General features: G+C 40.2%; 1 protein-coding gene across 6 annotated transcripts in view; it reads right to left on the bottom strand.

The window, feature by feature from the left end:
• Nucleotides 1–1133: 1133 nt before the first annotated feature.
• LOC140459661 (transcription factor COE2) overlaps nt 1134–23815 on the bottom strand; it is a 265010-nt gene continuing 242328 nt past the window's right edge. For 3 of the 6 annotated variants that reach the window (XM_072554002.1, XM_072554001.1, XM_072553998.1), the window contains 2 exons: nt 23469–23651; nt 1134–5532 (listed from right to left, as the gene is read on the bottom strand). In XM_072554002.1, the coding sequence (XP_072410103.1) occupies nt 5501–5532; nt 23469–23651 (215 nt within the window). In that variant the 3' untranslated portion in view covers nt 1134–5500. Of the gene's footprint in view, nt 5533–6444; nt 13921–23468; nt 23652–23815 lie in introns of those variants that run through there. The other 3 variants (XM_072554003.1, XM_072554000.1, XM_072554004.1) reach the window with 3 other exon arrangements.

Below are 23815 nucleotides of genomic sequence, written 5' to 3'. Positions count from 1 at the left end.
TATTGTTGCAGCTTTGAATACATTTATTTTCACTCCTTATGTTGACAGTTTTGGACTGGTCCAATTTACCACCCATTGCCACTTGCCCTCTCCCCTCTGCTTGGAATTAATGTCCAGACCAAGGCCCTTTTCTCAAATATGACGCAAAACTGGGGCAATCTCAGTCCAGTCCTGACTGAATTGAAATGACACTAATTTCACTCAGCTGATGCTGTGTAACAGGCATTGCTCTGTGGTGCTGAGGATATGTTCTAGTGTTCGAGCAGCATAAAGAAATCATTGCATCCTCAAGTATCCTGTAACCCAAAACTCTTTGTAGATATATGCACTGACTCATTTGTGCGCTTTGAGTATCCCTGATTCTAATCATTGGCTGCATTGCATTTTGCAACCAAGACATGGAACTATCCTCTTGAATCTCTCTCACCATTCTCTTTTAAGGTGCTGATTATAATTGTTTTACGAAGCTTTTAGTCATCTGTTGTAATCTTTCTTTTGTGTCCAATGTCAAATTTGCCATATTTTCCTATTTTAAAGATGCTATATCTGTAAGTTGCTTGCAAGAGGAAACATTTGGCCCACTGTGTCTGTTCTGACCTTCTGAACATTTTGACTTTGAGTCACACCCTGCCTTTTCCTTTTAACCTGCAAATTGTTTTCACTTAAAAATTAATCTAGTGCCATTTTGAATGTCTTAATTGAATCCATGTCCTGCATAATTCCAGGCAGTGGAATTCCAGACCCGAACCACTCGTATGTTAAAGTTCATTGTCACCCCACTGTCTCCTCATTTTACAAAATACTTAAAAACTATGGCAACCAGTGTGGGAGCTATTTCTCCTGATGTAGTCTGTCCAGATCTCTCATGATTTTTAAACCTTTGACCAAATCTACCCTCAGCCTTCTCTCCAAGGAAAACAGTCCGTACTTCTTCAATCGATCTTCATGACTGAAGTTTCTCATTCCAGTACACTTCTCATTGACCTGTTACGCATTCTTTCTAATGCATTCAAATCATTCCTGAAGTATTACACCCAGAAATGTACTTCATTTGTTGTTGGAGAGTAAATGATGTGCAGAGTGTTTTGTAAACATTATGTCCTCACCTTGATGAACACAAAAAGTGACATTTTTTATTCAAAATTTTTTTCTGATCATTTAAGGTTTTGCAAACATAAGAACAAAATTTGCTTTTCTGGTTTTAAAAGTTTTGCTGGTTACATGGGCAACAGGACAGGCATCATAATAACAAAAAAACAAAATTGGAACAGTTTTTTCTTTGAAGAAGTTCAACATTTTTTGTCACACTCTTGTTCAAGTTCTTCCCTCCTTATTTTCTTTCTTGGAGGCACTGATTCCTTCTTGCAGTGTTGATGGACATTGGCTCCTCTCTAATATCTCATCCAAGTGAACAATATTCAGGTGTAGGATAATGTGGTAAAAACAATGACTGCAGATGCTGGAAACCAGATTCTGGATTAGTGGTGCTGGAAGAGCACAGCAGTTCAGGCAGCATCCAAGTAGCTTCGAAATCGACGTTTTGGGCAAAAGCCCTTCATCAGGAAGATAATGTGTCAGGGGACCACTCGCTCATCAAGGGCATTCATCATCTTCTTGCACAGTAGCCAAAGCATATTCACAGATCATTTTGAGTTGTTGGTTGCAACCCTGAACAGGAGTTCTTACTGCTTCCTGCCCTCCTGTCTGAGAGAGATCACCTAACTCATCAAGGCCCAAGAATTACATGAAGTCCTTAAAGAAGTAATTTAGTTTGCAAAGCAGACTCCTGCATCGATGAATTGAAAAGTGGAGCCAGCAGACAAAAATATATTGAATCGCCTTACAAATATCAACGGATACAAGGGTTTTATGTTCCAAAATTACATGGATCACACATGCAAATAAAAAGGCCAAAAGGTGCAACAAAATTATTACAAATCAAACTCTTGAGGAAGAAACTTTACCTTTGCATCATACTGTATTATGAAATTTCAACACAATGGATATGATAATATTTAGCTACAGATTTCCCTCCCCTCCTAGCAAAAAAAAACACAAATGCAAGGCAGTATTTATAATCCACATACAAAACACATCAAAGTTGTTCGTATTGAGGATGTGTTGCCTAGGAATAGATGCAAAATTTTAAAAATCACAAATGCTGGAAATGCACAGCCAGTTTAGTCAGTGCTTTTTGAAGAAACCAAGAACTATAATCGGGGCGACCATCAAAGAATCAGTGAGCAGGATACACCAAGTCTCTGGTTTTAAATTTGGCTAGTACTAAAAGGAAAGGAACCCTGACAAGTGAAGTGTTACATTTGATTTGAGGTTCTGTGAAGATGTGATTGAGAAAAGATATTGTCATTAATCTTAATTTTAACCATGCATGGAGAAAGAGTTTAGAATAGATTAGAATCATAACAAAATGTTAAACTGGGAGGTGGGGTGGGGTGGGAGAGTTGAGAGGATTACTGACCATAGTAGCCTGTTAAAAAAATGCTGATATTTCAAACTGTGTTCTTTGTATATTCATATGCAGCAGACCATTCTAGAGCTGACTGAGTTGCTGTGCATTTTCAGCAATGTTCTGATCATTTTAGATTTCCAGCCTTGGCATGTTTTTCTCCCTCACCGCTCAGTGAGAGGAGATTAAATCAAACAGATGATTTGAATATGCCAGTTAAAAAAATCAAACTTCCTGATGGATGTGAGTTATAAAGTCAGTGTTGAAGTGCAAGGAACTTTTCTCACTTTTGTTCAAATCAATTAACCTTTATACAATATGTTACAGGCTCAGTCTCTCAGTTTAAAGTGACAGTACTCATTTTGGTTAACCTATTCAGCAGGCTGAGGCTGGCCAGCCTATTTTATGGAGAATGGTAGACTTCTGATTTGAGAGACAGCTCCCTTTCATTTTACTGTTTCAAATCACCAGAAATTAAACAGTAGGATTAATACCTCCACGAAACAGCAGAGAAGATTTTCGGCAAATTATTGTTTTACAGCCTAATTCCAAGGCTCTGACCTTCCCTGATATTTGCACTTTAACTGAATGTTTCTTGTATTGGTTGCCTCATCGAGGTAGTTCAGTACTGTGTTTCAGAGAGGGGAACAGGTTGGATCAATTTTCTGACATATTGTCAGCTTGCACTGCTTGCACACATCTTCGTGTGAAACAACCAACTAGCTGTGTAAGAATAGTCTGGAAGAATGCTCACTGGTGAAATTGTCTCATACATTTGGTAATAGTCTTTGCTGTGTTCTATAAGAAAAGTGCAAATGAGCAAGAAGGAACTAATTAGAAAGTGAAAAGACTTTTCTGGCCTAATTTAAACTTGCACTGCTGCCCTTGTGACATAACAATCTAACTTGTGTACCTCTTAATTGTTATTTAAAACTTTTTAGTAAATGGGTTCTTATTTGCCATCTCTTGATTGGAGCTTAATTTGCTTATAGGCAAAAAAGATGCCGAGATCTTGAAATTTGATAGTTTGCTATCCCTAATTTCAATTTTCCTACTTCAGCCTGGAAATTTGCATTTGTTAAAGGTGAGGACTGGTAAACATAGCATGCTTTTTGATCTTGAACCATGAGAGCACCAAATGCTTACAGCTATTTTCCTGTTGCTGTTTGGAGCTCTCAACATCACTCTGACACTCAGTTCAAATCCAACTTACTATTAACTTCAGTTTCACGTACTTCATCATCTGTGACCTCTATAACTATTCATTTGGCTTGTCCTGAGTTTGAAGATTTGGTTCATACCTGTTGGAGCATTTTAATTTGGATCCTTGCTGGCCAACAGAAAGAGGTGACCCTCGATCTCATTGTTCAGCCCACTGAAACTGAAATAATTTGAAAACTATTGTAAGCATTATTTCATTGTGCCATCATCTTATGTGAAACAGATGGATGAAGTCTCCCTGCAACACAATTAGAATTGTTGAACTGTTTCCAGAGGAACACAACAACAAAGGGATAAGTATGTTTGAGAAAAAGGGAGGTATTAAATAAATCCAAAAAGAAAAATATTTTGGTGAAAAGAATTTGCACAGCTCATTTTTCTGCTTCTATTTTCGTCATGTATCTCCTGAAGAATGTTGTTGTGATACAGTAAACTCCAACACCTCATTAAAATAGCCATTAATGTGTAAACATAGACAGTGAATGTCAACAATCTGCTCAATAAAGACATGGCAGCTAAGTCTTGTCTTTACCCAAACTCTTCACACATGTATCACACACACAAAACACACAGACCATACAGCACATATACATGGGACTCAGATAGCTCAGTTGACTGGTTGGTTGGTTTCTGACGCAGAATGACGCCAACTGTATGGGTTCAATTCCTGGCTGAAGTTCCCATGAAGGTCCTGCCTTCTCAACCTCACCCCTTGTCTGAAGAATAGTGACCTGCAGGTTAACCACACCCATCAGTCATCTATCTCTTACAAGAGAGTATCCTTATGGTCTGCCAGGATGATGCCGATTTTACACTTACTATATAAAATACCACACACTCAACACGCGCATCACCTGTACATGGAACACACGTACCACACACATGGATCTCACACATGCACACCACAAACACACCTCTCACCTATATGAAACACGTTGCCCCACAACACTCTTGTACACCACAACCCACACACACACACAACACACACACACTCACACACACTGTGCACTACAAACATTACACAGTGTGACAAACACACTTATGCATGCACTTTCTGGCAGGAAACTTTTGGATTGGATTGGTTGACACATTTCCCTAACCCAGCAATTGCTTCAGCCAATTACAGAATCAGTGTATGATTTTGACCCTTATCAGTCCACAAATGGGACTAACCCTGGAGCCATCCTGTGATCTGCATAGTTCCATTTCATTCTCAGAGGTGCTTAAAACCATTCAATACGTTGGGAGTTTTGTAATTTCTGAATTGCAGCCCAGATAAGCTAACAATAAAGAATACCGTCTCTTTAAATTACTGTAATATTTCTTAAACTATTAACTTCTAATCTTACCACACATACTGAGCAATTTATTAATATTTTATTCAGTTGAATTTTAGAAAAAGATCTTCTGTCTGATTTATTTAAGTATCTAGATAATCAGCCAGTTCTTATATCCAAAGATTTACTTTCTAACAGAAAAGAACTGCCACGTAAACTGTTATCCAAAATAGAAAATAGCATTTTTTTAAGATCTCTCTCTCTTCTCTCACTGCTCCCCCTCACCCCTCCCCCACCACCTTGTCCATCACTTCCATAAGTTTGAGGCGATTCCTTGAATGCAGATGAAACTGAGTTTTCCATAACACTATGGGGAATTCACTCAGTCCATTCGATGAAGAAAGTCAGCTTTGTTCCTGGCTTCCAAGGGAACGCCTGCTAATATTTTTGACAGCTGTGGATTCTGGTGATGGTATTTTTGTAGTGGACGAACTTTGCTCCCTGGAATGTGATATAGTGACAGAAGTAAACAGTCTCACATCGGAGGAACTACGAGCCCAGTCATGGCTAGAAAAGACAGAGGGAAAAATATAAACAAATACATGCATGTATTTTATACATCCATTCCAGATAAATATAGAACACTGAGATAACAAGGCCAGGTCAGAGAAAACCAATTTTCATAAACTTAAACAATATTTAAAAAGAAAACTTTTGTTTGTGCTTTTTGTTCTTACCTCCTGTCCTGATGGCCCTGGGTCTCACTGAAGTACTTGTCAAATGGGCCATCCGTGAGGCAAGTCAGCAAGCGTTGGCAAGATATTTATAAGGGGCTAGTCCACTGGTGTCCTCATCTACTGCTTTGATAACTTGTTCTTTTCAATATAATTTTTAGATCTGGGCTGAACTTCACATTTCCAAACGCAGTCTGCTCATACAGTGCACAGAGCTGTCAATATTTGGTCTATGTGGGTATTAGTGCAGTGCAACATTGAATGGTACTTTGATCATATGAAACTGCTATTTTCTTTTTGTTTTAAATGAATGCATCGATTTGAACTTGTTCTTCCACTCATTCTTGGTTGCTCAATTGCCTTAGTCAGTTGCAAGCAAGAGGTGTTAAAGTGGCCCATTCATCCTTTTCTACCTAACTCAAGCCTTCACCTTCCACAAGCAGCAAAAGAAAGCCAACAGGTCCAATAAGCCTTTCTGTTAGGTCAATCCTGTGCATTGTTTTACTTTGCTCAATCTTTTCCTTTTTCAGAAATGTGTCTTATTCTCTTGAATCTCCTCAGACATCAGTGGCTTTCTATTGAACATTATTACCAGTAAAGTAAAATATTTTTTGCTGACTTCCCTGAATTGTTTTTACTTGTGGAATTCAGAATTAGAATTAGAATCCCTACACTCTGACAACAGGCCTTTTGACCCAACAAGTCCACACCAACCCTCCAAGGAGTAACCCACCCAGACCCATTTCCCTACCCTATACCCTACCTTACCCTGTACCCTTCCCTACTCCTGACTAATGCATCTAACTTACACATCCCTGGACACTATGGGCAATTTAGCATGGCCTGCACATCTTTGGACTATGGGAGGAAACCCCTGCAGACATGGAGAAAATGTGCAAACTCTACACAGACAGTTGCCCAAGGCTGGAATTAAACCTGGGTCCCTGGTGCTGTGAGGCAGCAGTGCTAACCACTGAGCCACTGTGCCATCCTAACTTGAGTTATTTGCTGCAACTTGCTGTTCAATTTTGCAAATATAACAAATTATGATGAGAATTTAAAATCTCCGGTTTCTGAGAAAATACAAGCCCAGTATCCTCAATGCTTTCTCAGGAATTCGATTTCAAATGTACTTGAACATGGAGCACCATTATGCTACTTTTTAAAATCTCTCCTGAATTATTTTGTTACTGGAGCCTTTGAAACTTATTTGCTGGCTGAGGTGCATCCTACTCTGATAACTTCAGATTAACGATGCCATGAGATGCTAGGCGTGTTTTTTTTGTCTCTCATTTTGACTGGTATCCCATTTATATTAAAACGATAAAACTCGTATCTGCTTGTGAGATTTTGCCAATCCTGTATCAAAATATAAACTGGGCCAAGTCTGTAAAGGAAAACCTGGTTGATGTGACAGAATTTGAACTGAACAGCATACGAGAGATTTGAATGAATCAAAGATGCTGATCATTAATAATGTTATTTATTTGCAAGCCTTAACATTGAGGCAGATCAACAATTTTTGTTCTCTGCAGTGTGTTTATCTCATTCTAGTTTTGACATTGTAAAATTCGTATTGACTTTGTTTTCTCATGACCCCTCAGGTATTCAATGCTTCAATGTACTTCAATACAACAGGCCCTCTGAGCCAGAGCAAGTTGAATTTTATTTCTTTTGTTGAAGTTTGTGGTCTGTTTCAGTATGAGAACGCACAAAGGGCATTCATCCTTTTGTTGGAATTTGATCTATATCTTTAATCTCCCAACACACCATGTAAACAACCTGAGTTGTTATCTTTGCTCTAATGTGACTTGTCTGACTTTCTCATTATTCCACGCTTGATAGTTTCTATCATGGGGATCACCATTGAAATACTGTCGTTCAGAAGGAACAAGAGAAAGAAGGCTTAAGCTCAAGCATATTTGTTTTATCTTTAAAAGCCTGAAAAATATTTTCCAAATTGAACTCAATTGCATTAAATGAATTTTAATTGAAGAAATATTTCTATCTTTTCAGTTGGATTGGAGGGAATGTGGAATCATCAATGGTCCAATTAAGGTAGAATGAGGGAGGAAGAATTATGGTTCGGTCAGTGCTGGGGAAGGGAAAACGGTGGGAGCTTATGAACAATCTCACACTTATTTCGATTCTCTGAAGGGATAAATCAAGAGTAAGAATGCCTTGCAATTTGATCAGAGTGAGGATGAACATGTTACTCGTCTGGCAATCCAGAATCCTGAACGAATTATTTGAGGCACCAGCTCAAAACTCACATATACCAGCTGGGAAACTTAAATTCAGTCAACTAAATAATATCTGGAATGAAACTTAGGATCATTAATGGGACTACAAACTTACTGGATTGTCACAAAAAAATCCACCTGATGCAGTGATTTAGGGAAGAAAATTTGCTCATTTTACGCAGCTTCACATATTATGTGACTCCAGATTCACAGCAATGTGGTTACCATCTGAAATGCCCGAACAAGCGAATCTGTTTTATTTAACAATGTGGCTAACCTCATCTCTTCAAGGACAATTGAGAATGGGCTGTATTTACTGGTCTTGTGACACCGACATCCCGAGAATGATAAACCCAAATAATGCAGAGGAGGAACAAGACGTAAGATGAAGGATAAAACAAGAAAATGAAGAAAACTGACAATAATTATATCTAAACAAAAAACCAGAGAGGAAGAAAGGTTGAAATAATGAGAGAAATATCCTCATCAGACTCCAAGGTTTTCTTTCCCTTTTGTCAAAGAGTACAGCAATGCACTAAAGAAAGCATGCAAAAAAGAGATAAACTCAAACAATTTATTTTGTCAGTTCAAACAGTTCAAAGTTAATCACTTCCAGCATCATGAAGGAAGATGGTAAATTAGTCTGGCCAAACCTTTCTGGCATATATGTTATTCTGACATGAAGCATTTAATTATTTTCTGCACCTCTGGTTGCATAAATATTGACACTTTACTCATTGCTTTAATCTCATGGCAGATTTAATATTCAGGTTCACTGTGGAAGTCAAATTGTCTTTTTTTAAAATGAGACTTTGCTTCCCACATGGTCAATTGAATCAAATATGATGCTGAGGCACACATACTTGACAAATCTCAGGCTCAGTTACCAATCTGTGTGTTCTTTGAGCTGAACAAATTGAGCCCTCTCCTCTAGACTCACAAAGGGAAAAATTAGTCAATGTTTTAGTTCCTTTTTGCTATCCTGTGACTTCTGCTGGAAAGCATCTGTGTTATTGGACAGCTGAAAAGAAAATTGGATTTAATTGTGAACCCTGCTATTTTTGAATGATTCGTGAATGCTCGCTTGCTCTTGATGAACATAACAAGTACTAGATGGACTCTGCAGTCTTTGTCCTCATTTTTATTGTATCCAATTTACCGATCACAATTGTGGTCACTGACCTGTGCTTGGATCCTAAAATTCTCTTCTTTTTTAAAAAAATCCCTCTTAAGGCTTCACCACTCCTGAGTTCTTTAATCTCCTTCAGCTTGACAAGCCTTCAAGGTATCTGTGTTCTTTCAATTCTGCTCTCTGGTATATCTCCCAATTTTAATTGCTCCACCATTGGCAGCCACACATTCAATTGATTCTAAGTTCTAGAATTCCCTCCCTGAACCTTTGAACCTCTCCACCTTATTCAATCTTAAAGGCATTCCTTAAAAAATCTTGTTTGGACAAGCTCCTGTTCATTTGACCTGATATCTTTTTAAATGGATTTGTGCCAAACTTTATTTAATAATCAGTTCTGTGAAAGGCGTTTACATGTTCACAATGTGATATAACTGTTTATTTGTGACTGCTACTTTACACAAATCCATGCTTTCTGGAGAGATGGGATGAAAAACATGGAGAAGTGGAGGCAAGAAGAGGTGAATAACTTAAGATTCCTCATTGGCAGTAAATATATGCCAAAAGTAAATTGACATATTTTTATATTTTACTTGCCCCTCAAAACAAAATCAAAATTTTTGGTTCTTGAAAGATTGCATTAAAATGCTAACATTCAAGTGAACAGTAAATAGTTAAATGCATCCCATGTAATGAAACTGTCCAGGGTAGACCATAAATGTGACTCCCAGTAAAATCCTCTTTGCTGAAAGCATGCCGGGGCAAATAATATGATCCTGGTTTGCATGTCACAAACAGCTCAAAGTAGCTGCTCACTAAGATCTTTGGGATACATCAAGGGATCATCACTTTCCTTCTCCCTTGCTCTGCTTTTAGCTAAATCATAATTTATCCAGAAATATTTATTTGCCATTTATGTCTGTTAAGATAAACCCATCAGATTTGAAATTCATTTCCCCAGCTTCAGTGACACAAAATCCAGACAAGACGTCTGAAAAGATACTTCTGTGAAGAAGCAACTGAGACAATGATGTAATGTTGACTTTGCTCTTCTCAGCCAATCGGCAGTGAGTCATTTGTCATACCCTCCGCAGCCATTTCAGGTGCCAGTTTAGCGCAGATTGAAAATTAAATTGTCATAATCTTGATCAGAGTTGCACCATGTTCACTTAAATTCATTTACAGCATCATTGGAATTGAGGTTTACATGCCTATGAATAATATGACAGTCATGAGGTCACAACAGAGCTCAGCTGTTTCCAGTCACTATCATTTTTATTTCGCTTCTTGCAGTTCTCTTAAGGTTTGAATGTTGTAAGGTTTTGGCTGTGAAACTATCTTAATGACGGATGTTGTCATGAAACCATTACAGTCCCCCCCATTCAGTCCATGACCCATCCTGACGTTCCTGATAAGTATTGTGAACACAGTTGAAGATTGCTTTCAAAGATGTGTGTGGCAACCTCTCATGCTCCTTCATCTTCACCTCCCCACTTTCTCCTGTAATCCACATCTGGAAACAATGCAATGACAGTGAGCTATGAATTAAGGGATAGTGACATATAACATTGTTGGGGTGATGGCGTCCTTTCTCGAAAAGAGAGAGTATTATGATTGCCCAGTCTCCTGCAAAGGTTCTTGGCCATCCAAAACTCTTGCACAGTGTTCCTGCCATGCCCGGAATATGCTTGATGCAGTCTGAGGTTTTCCAACAGAAAGCTTGTTGCTTCATCGTTTCTGAACAGATTCTCTTCTCTAAATTTTGAGCCTCTTCTGCTACTGGGAATAGAGGCAAGTGGGTGCTAAAAATACCACACTGGCTGACGTACCAGTTCCATCCATTTTCAGGTCACTTTTGTGCAGGTGACTTATAGGGTGGCAGACCCAGCAACCTGCATCTGGTGGGTTACCAGCCTCATAAAATCCTCTTCCAGAAAATTGCAAGGTGCCAATTGCAATTTTCCATTTGGCCTGGAGGTTCAGCAAAGAAGCAGAGCCAGCTCAGATTTTTGGAGTGGCCACCGTGTTCAAGTGCGGAGGGGGCAGAACTCCAAATAAGCCAAGAAAGATTGCATTGGAGAGAGTTCACTCAAAGGTGATGGTGCACTGGCCAAACAAAACCACTATTTCAATTTAAGTTAAAGTTATGTTGGACAGTAGATGCTTCTACCTTGAAATGTCCTTTCTCTTCCTTAACCTCTCTTCCAGTCTGCTGCTCTTTTCAAACTCAAAGATCTCTTTTTGACTGATAACGTTCAAAAGCCCACCTGTTATAACTTGTGATATTCATGGCATTTGGGTGCACAATAATGAGTTAAGCTGGCACTGCCTACTGAGGAGGATTGAGGAAATTGCAGAGCAAGTTTCTACAGGCTCCCGGCTTGCTGAGAAAACTGTTTCTGTAGTGGCCAGTAAAAGTGGATTAAATCATTCCATGCCCATTAACCTTTGAAAATGATACTGGGATACTAAATTTTTGAAAAATGACAGATGCTGCACTGAGGCTGTTGTGAGTTTTACCAGGTGTAAGGAGAAAGCTGTTCCTTTTTATCAGGTATGTAACTCATTTATTTAAGAAAGGAGGGAGACAGGAAGCAAGGAACAATAGGCCACTTAGCTGAACAAATGTTAAGTTGAAAAAAGCTTAACAGTGGGGAAAATGTTAGAATCTCTTCTTAAAGATAGAATTTCACTACACTTAGAAAAGTTCAGGTTAATCTGGCAGATTCATCTTGGTTTCGTGAAAGGCAAATATTGTTCAATCTTTTTTGAGTTGTTTGAAGTAACCTGTGCTGTGGATAAAAGGGAACAAGGGGATGGACTAAACTTAGATTTCCAGAAGGAATTTTAGAAGGTGCCAAATCATAGGTTATTGTGGAACATAAAAGTTCATGTTGGCATGGATAGAAGATTAGCAAGCTAAGAGGAAACAGAGAAAATGGATATATGGGTCATTTTCCATTGATAAGATATATTATGGAGTGGTGTGCCATAGGGATCAGTCCTCGGGCCTCAACCTTTTTTCAGTTTATATAAATGATTTGGTTGAAGAAAACAAAGGTATGATTGCTCAGTTCACTGAGATAGTCCTGAAAAAGGGTTATACCCGAAACGTTGACTTCTCTACCTCCTGGCTTGTTGTGTTCTTCCAGTCTCATGCCTGTCTGCTTTGGATTCTAGCATCTGCAGGTATTTTTTGTCTTGACACAAAGATAGATAGCAATGTAAATCATGAAGAATATAAATGATGCTATAAAAGGATATAGATGAGTTCCATGACTGGGCAAACATTTGTCAAATGAGTGTAACGATGCTGCCCCTTTAACAAGGTTATGTTGTCCTTGGTTTTTTTTTCAAGAGGGGTCGTAAAAGCAGAGGTACTGATTTGTCTGGAATTGGTTACTTTGAACAATGGCAGGGGAGTGGCCAGTTCTCCCAGTTCAGCTTTTTTTCTCGTTAGGTTTGTTTTTTGCAGCTAAAAACTGCTGGTGCCCAAGAGAAGCAGCTACAGTGAAAAGAGGTTCCATGTTTCAGCAGAGGTTTTGCCTGAACTTTCTCTCTGAGAACTCTCCTGCCTGTAAAAACCTGTGTTTGAATTTATCTTTTGCCACATTGTGCCAGTTGGGTTATCAAATAAGTTATTCCAAATTCTGTTTTTGTTTGTTCATGTTTCATCCATAATGTTTAAATAAATTCTGTTTTGTTTAAAGCTAAGTGGTTTGACCAGCTGCAACACTCCTGGAATATCCACTTTACATCTGCCAAAAAGAAAATGAAAAGTTAAGTTCTTAAAACCTTTTTGGGGTGGGGGGTGGGGTCTGGCCTGGTCCATAACAGGAATTATGGGGCAAAATCTGAAAATATCTATTTTGATGGGAAGAATATAAAAGGAAGCATTTTATCAAACTGTTGAGAGATTGCAAAGTCCTGCGAGGCAAAGGAATCTGGAAATTCAAGTGCATAAATCTTGAAAAGTTAAGAGTGAAGGTAAGGCAAGTCATTAGGAAAGTTAGGAGAATGATCTTATATATTGCAAGAAGATTCAAATTTGTCACAGATAATGGGTGATTGATTTTTTCCCCTCTTAACTTGAAACTGTGAAGTACTGTTTGATACTCTCCTTTCCCTACTGAAATAGGCCAAAGGGTGTTCTTCAAATCTTGGCTTTTGGAATCCAATTTTTGAATGAAACTCACATCGAAATCCTTGAATGCCAAAACTGGGATTTATGAGCGAAACATTCAAAATGTGAGGGAATCACATGCTATTACATTCACACAAACACAACCACTCAGTAGATGAAAGAAGACAGGGCTGAGGTTGATAGATCATGAATTTAAACTTCCTTGAGGTCAGTGTCCAATAATTTCTCAGTGAGCTGCAGTCAGTAGCTTTTCTTATTTCAGGCAAAGTGTCGTCTTCCTTCCAGCCTCCACATTAGAGATAGAGATGAAGGGTCTGATACAGAGTGCCACCAAAGCCTGAAGTTCGACATTCCCTCTGCAGGTCAAACAGCAACTGCCTTAGAATCTCAGTATTGTACATTTAAATATTTTACCAAGTTCAGATTTCATTCTTTTGGCAAAGAAATGGGCATTTTAGGTGCATTAGAGGGTCCATTTCGTAGTTTAATTGAAAGGTTGTTAAGCTGATAATGCAACTTCACTTCCCCAACAGTGTCTATTATGAGGTGACAAGGTAACGATAAAATCACCAGTGTCCACTTCAGCTTAATAAGTCTTAATATTTTCCTTTGTCCAAACATGACTGGAAGCAGGCAACTCATCTCGAAGTCCTTTGTGACAGTTTGAGCTGGAATGTCAGTACAGTGCTTGAGGTTCAAAGGCTTCTGGAAATACAATCACATGATCAGCATCTGCTATTTTATGTCGAGTAAGGTTATCCATTTTAAAAGAAATGTAATTTAAACAAATAAACAGAAAAGAGAATACAGTTTTCAATGTGATTTCTCTTCATGCCCTCATGTCACGACAAATGCAAAGTTAGGTTTTGATTTTTCAGGGCATTGATGAGACCACATCTGGATGACTGTATGCACTAATTGTCTCCTTGTTTCAGAAATGATAGAATTACATTGGAAGCAGTTCAGAGGAGGTTTCTTGGATGAAGACCTGGGATAGGCAGGTTCACTTATATAGAAATGCTGGACAAGCTAGGCTTAAATCTGCTAGCATTTACTAAAGACACAGGAGATCCTTATGGGTCTTGGTAGGAGTTTGTGGGAAAATCTTAAACGAAGGGCTGCATCTTACAGTTTTTTGGCTCATGTAGTTGGGTTGAGTTTGGGGAAGTGATTTTCACTACGAGGTTGAGCCAGGTTTCCCATCATATTTTCACAAACACACAGCATTATTTTGTGTTTCAACCCTCATGGCAAGTATCACATCTGATTTCCATCCCATTTATGATATGCCATTTCTGGAACAACTCGCCACTCAACAGAGATCTAGGAATTGACTGGAATCCTTTGTACCAGTGCCATATTTAAAAGGCCATTATACATCCAGACAAGTATGTCAATCCGGAACTGCCCTGCATTTTTCTTAACCTTTGTTCCAGACATGCCAGAAAGGGAGAAATTGGTGTCCTGCTTTGCACTCATGGTCTTGAAGCTCCTGCTGGATATAATGAAGCTCAGCCAGGGCTTCCTCTTCCCTCAGAAACACCAGTGGAGGGTACAATATTAGACCATGCCTCCCTGGTCCAAGATTGCCACCCAGTTTGAAGCAGCTTCAGCTGTCTGAAGGAATACCTCGTTCTTTATGAAGGTTAAAATCCTCTTCCAGTCCACCACTGTTTCCAGTACCTCATACTCACTCTTATCTCACCTCCCAGCAACGTTCATGCTCTTCCCATCTCACCAGTACTAGCAACATCTTCCTCACTCATTCTACACACCCCAACCTCAAGAACTTACTCTGGTTTCCTGTTAACTAGTTTGAATGATGAGTTTGGCAAAATCACAATATATGGTGAGTTGTATTTAACACGGCTTTTAACAAGAATTCTGACTGTCAATTGGGAACTTGCAACTTCTGAGTCAGAATCTTGTCACACCACTTAAGGAAATATATACAAGATGCTGCAGGATCATCAATGAGATGGGCTTCACCAAACATGTGGCTCGATTCTACAACTTATCTTGCCATATCCCATGTTGCTCAGGACCTGATTGGATTCCTCCATGAAATCCCTCATCAAAAATAAGACGTTTGCCCATTTAAGACAGTGACAAGGATTTTTTTTTTTCTCAAGGATTTTGAGCGTTTGGAGCCTTCTTCCTCAACAATGGTGGAAACATAATCTTTGAATATTTTTAAAACAAAGAGAGGGATGGAGTGGCCTACTCCTGCTCCTAAGTCTGTTTGTTCATATGAGTGTTCAAAATTGTCTCAGCATTTGCAGGAAATGGGTAGGAGTGTTTGGTCTTTAGTTGCCCTTTCCCTAGTATCCCATCTTGCAGTGTGTACAGTACAGTAAATAGATGAAAATCACCCTTCTTTATACCCTCTTGTTACACTGTTATAGACAGATATTCTCAGAGCTTGTCAGAAAAGTGTAGCAGTCAGCTGGGAGAACTGGTATCAAAGGTTGTCCAAAGTACAAGAAAGTAATTGTACTAAAATGTTTGCACACAGTTCAGTTGAAACATTTCCTGATTTTGATCCTGCTTTGTTGTTCCTTTTTAGAAGAAATTTTTCAAACTAAATTATTTTTAATTTGTCAAGTGAGTTAAGCACAAATTCTGCATTCTTCTGTACTGTACTTAGCTTGTTCTCCTTTTTCACTTGCACCCCCTAATGACTGTCATCTTGACAGGAAATCTCAAAGCATCACCTCAAATTTCAGCACCAGCTACAGAAAATATTATTTCTTAATACTTTTTCCCTATAAATATGATAGCACCTCAATCTGGACAAATAGCAGACTGATGCGAAGTATGAAACAAAGTACTAAGATTTAAAAGTATTTTATTCCATTTTACTTTTGTTAGTTCTTAATTGGCCATTTGACCTTTTTAGTCTGTGGTTCTCAAAATGATTTATACATCAGAGTTTCATTTTAAAACACTTAAAAACTCACAGGTCTCATTTGACCTACCTGAAAAACTCAATGAAGTCAAACAGCAAAAAGTGGGATATAAATCATTATTTTAGTGCAGGAGGAATATTTAAGGAAGCACTCACGATTGTACAGAGACTTTCTCACACTCAACATCTCAACACATTAATTAACCAACAAGTTACTTGCAAGTACAATGACTGTTGTTTTATAGGTATTTGCAACAACCAGTTTGTTCACAACAAGATTCAACAAATGGCAGTAAGATTCATGACCAGTTGAAATGATTTTGGTAGTGCTGATTGATGAAGAAGAACAGAGGAAACTGGAGCACAGGTACACCATATTGCACCTTGAGGCTGTTCCACCATTCAGTCAGATCATATAAACTCAACTCCATTTTCATTCCCTATCCACAAATCTTTTGAATCTGTTTTTTTCCAAAAATCAAGGATGCCTCATCAGGACACAGGAGCATGACCTGTTCTTGTTTGATTTGAGCTTTTAACATCTATCTGAAAAAGAAAAATTGATCTAACATCTCTTTCAACAGATTTTTTTTTCTTTTTTTTGCAGCAGAGAGCGATGGTAGCTGGGCGGAAGTGAAGTCGGAGTGCAAATCCGGTCGGGAAGGTAAGTGATTGTTATTTAAGAACTTACCTCGACGCCAACGGTCTTTTTGCAGCAGAGAGGGGCAGGAGCTGAGCGGAAGTGAAGTCAGAGCACAAAGCCGGTCGGGAAGGTAAGTGATAGTTATTTGAGTGGGTGTGTTCTAAACCCCAGGTCTTACAAAGTAGGGCCTCCCTCCCACCCTCCTCCTCTAACCTAAATTTAAAGTCCACAGACTTGCCCCAAAGAGAGGGTCCAAGGAAGTTCCTGTGGATTGAAGAGGGAGGCTTTAGCTTAGGAGTCTTTGACAAGGAGGTTGAGTGAAGTGATTATGCCACCGCTGAAGAGGGTGAAGACATGACTGCCAAGCTGGTTCAGTGTGCCAAGTGCTTGATGTGGGAGGTCAACGACTCTGGTGTGTCTGGCTCGTATAAGCGTGGAAAGTGTGTGCACGTTCAGCTACTGACAGAGCATATTGCAGCACTGATGAAAGAACTCGAGGACCTTAGGCTCATCCGAGAGAACGAGATCTTTCTGGACAAGACCTTCAGCGAGGTTATTCCACCGACCATACCAGAAGAGAGCAGACGATGAGGAAGGCAGAGAGGAGGAGACAGGTGCAAGAGACCCCGGGGAAGTACCTGTCAGGAACAAGTTGAATCTTTTGGAAACAGTAGAGACAGATGACACTGTCAGTCCGTGAGGCGGCTAGGTCCGTCAATCAAAAGTTGGTGTGGAGGCAGAGTGGAAGAGTAGGACATCGCACAGAGCTGTGGTCATAGGGGACTCCATAGTGAGAGGAACTGACCGGGGTTTTTGTGGCAGCAGGCGGGACTTAAGAATGGTGTGTTGCCTTCCTGGTGCCAGGGTTAAAGACATCACAGACAGAGTGCAGGAAATCCTCAAGGACGAAGGTGAAGAGCTAGAGGTCGGCACATGTCGGCACAAATGACGTCGGGAAGAAGAGGAGGAACATACTACAGCGGGACTTCGGAGAACTAGGAAGAAGGCTGAAAAGCAGGACGTCCAGGGTGGTTATCTCCAGTTTGCTTCCACTTCCTCGGGCTGGTGAGGCCAGAAACAGGGAGATAATGGACTTGAATGTGTGGCTGGGGAACTGGTGCAGGAAGCAAGGATTTAAATTCTTGGATCGCTGGGGTATGTTTTGTGGTAAGCATAAATTATACAAGAGAGACAGTTTGCACCTTAATAGGTTAGGGACCAGCATTCTGGCAGGCAGGTTTGCTACTGTAACACAGCTACGTTTAAACTAAGTGGGGGGGGGCGGGGGGGAGGGGACAAACTGGATATTTAAGAAGGAAATTGAAGAGAAAGTTAGAACAAGGGAAGTCAAGAAAGACAACTGTATCAATGGGGCAGAAAATTCAAAAAGGGATCATGCTGTAATGTTGAGTGATATAGGAGTTGATGGGAAGGGTGAGGGCAGTAACAAATTAAAAATACTATACATGAATGCACGAAGCATTAGAAATAAGATGGATGAGCTTGAGGCTCTTTTGGAAATTGGCAGATACGATATTGGGATAACTGAGACGTGGCTTCAAGTGGACAGGGCCTGGGAAATGAATATTCAAGGCTACACGTGCTATCGTAAGGACAGACTGACGGGCAGAGGGGGTGGGGTAGCCATGTTGGTAAGGGATGATATTCAGTCCCTTGCGTGGGGGGACCGAGAATCAGGGGATGCAGAGTCAGTGTGGATAGAGCTGAGAAATTCTAAGGGTAAAAAGACCCTCTTGGGAGTTATCTACAGGCCCCCAAACAGTAGTCTGGATGTCGGTTGTAAGTTGAATCAGGAGCTGAAATTGGCCTGTCGCAAAGACGTTACTATAGTTGTTATGGGGGATTTCAACATGCAGGTAGACTGGGAGAATCAGGATGGTATTGGAACTCAAGAAAGAGACTTTGTGGAGTGCCTCCGAGATGGATTCTTAGAACAGCTGGTGCTGGAGCCTTCCAGGGAGAAGGCAATTCTGGATCTGGTATTATGCAACGAACCAGAATTGATCAGGGACCTCGAAGTGAAGGAGCCATTGGGAAGGAGTGATCATAATACAATAAGCTTCAATCTGCAAATTGAGAGGGAGAGGGTACAATCGGAAGTGACAATATTTCTGTTGAATAAAGGGAACTATGGAGCTATGAGGGAGGAGCTGGCCAAAGTTCAATGGTGCAATACCTTAACAGGGAAGACTGTGGAGGAACAATGGCGGATATTTCTGTGTATAATGCAGAAGATGTAGGATCAGTTCATTCCAAAAAGGAAGAAAGATCCTAGGAGGAGGCATGGGTGGCCGTGGCTGACAAGGGAAGTTAAGAAACATATAAAGTTAAAAGAGAAAAAGTACAATATAGCAAAGATAAGTGGGAAAACGGAGGACTGGGAAGCTTTTAAAGAACAACAGAGGATTACGAAGAAGGAAATACACAGAGAAAAAATGAGATATGAACGTAAACTGGCTGAAAATATAAAGGAGGATAGTAAAAGCTTTTTTAGGTATGTGAAAGGCAAAAAAACGGTTAAGACTAAAATTGGGCCCTTGAAGACAGAAACAGGGGAATATATTACGGGGAACAAAGAAATGGCAGAAGAATTGAATTGGTACTTCAGATCTGTGTTCACTGGGGAAGACATAAGCAATCTCCCTGAGGTAACAGTGGCTGAAGGACCTGAACTTAAGGGAATTTATATTTGCCAGGAATTGGTGTTGGAGAAACTGTTAGGTCTGAAGGTTGATAAGTCCCTGGGGCCTGATAGTCTACATCCCAGGGTACTGAAGGAGGTGGCTTGAGAAATCGTGGATGCGTTGGTGATTATTTTCCAGAGTTCGATAGATTTGGGATCAGTTCCTGCGGATTGGAGAGTGGCTAATGTTGTACCACATTTTAAGAAAGGCGGGTGAGAGAAAGCAGGAAATTATAGACCAGTTAGTCTGACTTCAGTGGTGGGAAAGATGCTGTAGTCTATTATAAAGGATGAAATTACGACACATCTGGATAGTAGTAACAGGATAGGTCAGAGTCAGCATGGATTTATGAAGGGGAAATCATGCTTGACTAATCTTATGGAATTCTTTGAGGATGTAACTCTGAAGATGGACGAGGGAGATCCAGTAGATGTAGTGTACCTGGACTTTCAGAAAGCTTTTGATAAAGTCCCACACAGGAGGTTAGTGAGCAAAATTAGGGCGCATGGTGTTGGGGGCAAAGTACTAACTTGGATTAAAAGTTGGTTGGCTGATAGGAAACAAAGAGTAGTGATAAACGGCTCCATTTCGGAATGGCAGGCAGTGACCAGTGGGGTACCGCAGGGATCAGTGCTGGGACCGCAGCTTTTTACAATATATGTTAATGATATAGAAGATGGTATTAGTAATAACGTTAGCAAATTTGCTGATGATACTAAGCTGGGTGGCAGGGTGAAATGTGATGAGGATGTTAGGAGATTACAGGGTGACCTGGACAAGTTAGGTGAGTTGTCAGATGCATGGCAGATGCAGTTTAATGTGGATAAATGTATGGCTATCCACTTTGGTGGCAAGAACAGGAAGGCAGATTACTACCTAAATTGAATCAATTTAGGTAAAGGGGCAGTACAGTGAGATCTGGGTGTTCTTGCACACCAGTCAATGAAGGTAAGCATGCAGGTACAGCAGGTAGTGAAGAAGGCTAATAGCATGCTGGCCTTCATAACAAGAGGGATTGAGTATTGAAGCAAAGAGGTTCTTCTGCAGCTGTACAGGGCCCTGGTGAGACTACACCTGGAGTACTGTGTGCAGTTCTGGTCTCCAAATTTGAGGAAAGACATTCTGGCTATTGAGGGAGTGTAGCATAGGTTCACGAGGTCAATTCCTGGAATGGCGGGATTACCTTACACTGAAAGACTGGAGCGACTGGGCTTGTATACCCTTGAGTTTAAAGACTGAGAGGGGATCCGATTGAGCCATATAAGATTATTAAAGGAGGCAGGAAACTTGTTTCAGATGATGGGTGAGTGCCGAACCAGAGGACACAGCTTAAAAAGACCATTTAGGACAGAGATGAGGAGAAACGTCTTCACCCAGAGAGTGGTGGCTGTGTGGAATGCTCTGCCCCAGAGGGCAGTGGAGGCCCAGTCTCTGGATTCATTTAAGAAAGAGTTGGATAGAGCTCTCAAGGATTGTGGAATCAAGGGTTATGGAGATAAGGCAGGAACAGGATACTGATTAAGGATGATCAGCCGTGATCATATTGAATGGTGGTGCAGGCTCGAAGGGCAGAATGGCCTACTCCTGCACCTATTGTCTGTTGTCTATTGCAGGCTCTGTATTGACGTCAGCAAGATGGATCTCATAGAATCTGAGTTCCCTGAATGGGGTAGTGAATCTCATCCAATCAGGGACCTCTGGCTGACAGACAGAAACAGGAGTGTCAGAGAGTCTCCTCACTCTGAGAGCTGCCTCTGAGGCAGCTGGGCCAGTGTCAAGGACTTGCCATGTGTAAATAAAGGGTAACTTGCTGACGAGAGTCCAGCCTCTGTCGAGTTATCTCATGTTCCCTTGGCAGAGCACTGAAATTCCACTCCAGACTATTTGTCCAAATTCAAAAGCAAGAATGAAACATGCTGATCCAGATTTTTGCAGATGGTGCAATGGTGTCCTTTAGAAGTGATGTGCAGGCTCTGGATCCAGATGTTTCATCCCAATTCCTGGTAAATCACATGTTTGATGGAAGATGGGTGATGAGGAAAGTGTATGAACTATACAGGCACAAATTTTGAATTACCTGGATTTCTAAGTGCACGCTTGCAAGTGTATCTAACTGCTCCAGGAGCAGCCTCAATCTGCAATATGTTTTTCATGACTTCATGGTGGAGACTGAAATGCTCTCGAAAAGCAGACAAAATACGTCATGCTGTTAAGATGGCAAGTTATTTAAATCCTCTGTCTGTTAAAAAGCAAAAGACTGCCTTCCTGAGTCTGAAAGTGAAAAAGTGATCTGTTCTACAGTTTTCACACCCTCATGTAATGATTGTAATGAGGCCAGCCAGCTGAAGCTCCTAGAATCTGAGTTAATGACATGTATCTGAGACATACAAATCATTACCTTACATTATGCATCACTGTGGTCCCTGTAGTGATCCTTCTGGCACTCCACTGGTTTCAGATTGCCATTCTGTACTCTGATTGATCTGGTTATGCATTTTTGAATGATCTGCTATTACATCCTTTGTAATAGTAGCTATATTCTGTCAAGACCCCTTAGTGTATGTTTTAATAAGTTCACCTCTTATTCTTCTCAGCTGATGGAGTGAGGTGAGAAAGAACATGTGGAGGCTTAAGTGGTCTGTCATATAATAGCAGATTTACACATTTCGGCACTGTATATGCGATGCAATTCTCGTGGTGCAAAGAAATTTCTTTTAGCTTCTCCTCACATTGGCACAATTTAAAATTGATAGTGTAATCACTGACTATCTAATCAAATAATTTCTCTCTCAATTAAAGAAACTCTTACAATTTTACTAAAAATTATCCTATGACCACATGTACCTCCCCATAACAATACTTTATTAACTAAGATATCATTCTGCAGAATCTGTGATGTACATGTATCGTGGTTTGCATGTCTTTTCTAATGTGTTGGCCCGAAACCACAGTTAATCTGAGCGCCTACTATTTATCATAACTTTCATGTTTTTACACTCAAAGTGCACTTGTCTCTTGCCTGATGCTAATTTGACAACAGGGTTCTGTACTCAAGTCCCACTGTACAGTTCAAACCATTACTTTCTAATTCAGAAGAAAATGTGCATACAGACTCAAGCCTAGTGGAGGATAACGAGCGCCACTGGACCACTTATTTTTTCCCAAGCAGCCAGTTGTACTCTGTAAACTCAAACTCTGAGCTTTTAGAATTTATTTAATGACAGGAGAATTGAGACCACTTCTGTCCATTAAAAGGCACCCACTTTCCAGCTGAAATTATCGAACCGAGATCAGTAGTAGAGAGGTCAGTTGATGATTTCTTCCCTTTTCTCTCTCCCAATTGTGAAAGCCCCTCCTCAGCTAATGCCAACATTGTAGTCTGACTATCCTTTTGTCCCTGTGCCAGCAGAGAGATTTTGGGGTTGGGAAGTTCCAACTCAGCTCACAAAATCAGTTGAAATTGCAGCCTATAATAAATTCAAAGAAACTGGACTGGATATTTTGCCTCAGGTGATATCTTGAACAACCGACATCCTCATGAGTGTGGTAGCACTTCCATCTCAGTGTATAATTTTGAATTGATGTTTTGCCATATATGAAAGAGGAGCCATTTTGAATGTAAAGTACTTCTTTCAGAAAATTTATTCTCTCTGAATCTTTCTTGATCCTCGAATCATTATGTTTTCTCAATTTGCTGTCCATTCAAAAGCAAATCTTCTTATGAGTGAGTGACCAAGGCATTGGTGGGGAGGTAGTTAAATGGATTTTTGATGATAATCATTGTTACTTGGCAGCTCATTTTATACTTGAGTTTTTTTTCAGAAGTGGAATGGAAACGAAAAGTGGCTGGGATATTAAAGTGACTGACTATTTGTGGCTCCCATTTTTCTACCTATCACCGAAGACCAATTTGACACGCCTCCCTCCCTGATCTCCATGTGATGCATGCCATCTTTAAATGTAGAAACTTAATCCAGGCAAAAAGCCGTCTCCTCACCTCGGAATCCATTTCCATTCCCATTAGAGCAGGCCGGGGAGGGGGAGTCTTGGGGTCGGATCACCGGTGCAAAGGCGCTCTTCTGTTTCACTGCGGGGAAGACAGAAGATGAGAAGGGAAGTATGGCAGATGTGCTGGAGGACAGAGGGACAGCAGAGGCCACAGTCGGACTGGAAGGCATAACTGTAAGAAATAAAAAAAGGGGAAGAAAAGAACAGCTCTGTCTTAGACATAAAGGACCCATCTCCTGTGGAACTGGAGTATTTGATTTGTGTAGTGAGCGAGTTTATAATTTAAAGGAGCATCTTGTCAACATGACAGCATTTGGCAAACATTTCATCCATTTG

This window comes from Chiloscyllium punctatum, chromosome 35 (genome assembly GCF_047496795.1).
Source record: "Chiloscyllium punctatum isolate Juve2018m chromosome 35, sChiPun1.3, whole genome shotgun sequence".
NCBI lineage: Eukaryota > Metazoa > Chordata > Chondrichthyes > Orectolobiformes > Hemiscylliidae > Chiloscyllium > Chiloscyllium punctatum.
Note: the sequence above shows the minus strand (reverse complement) of the source record. Positions and strands in the feature narration are given on the sequence as shown.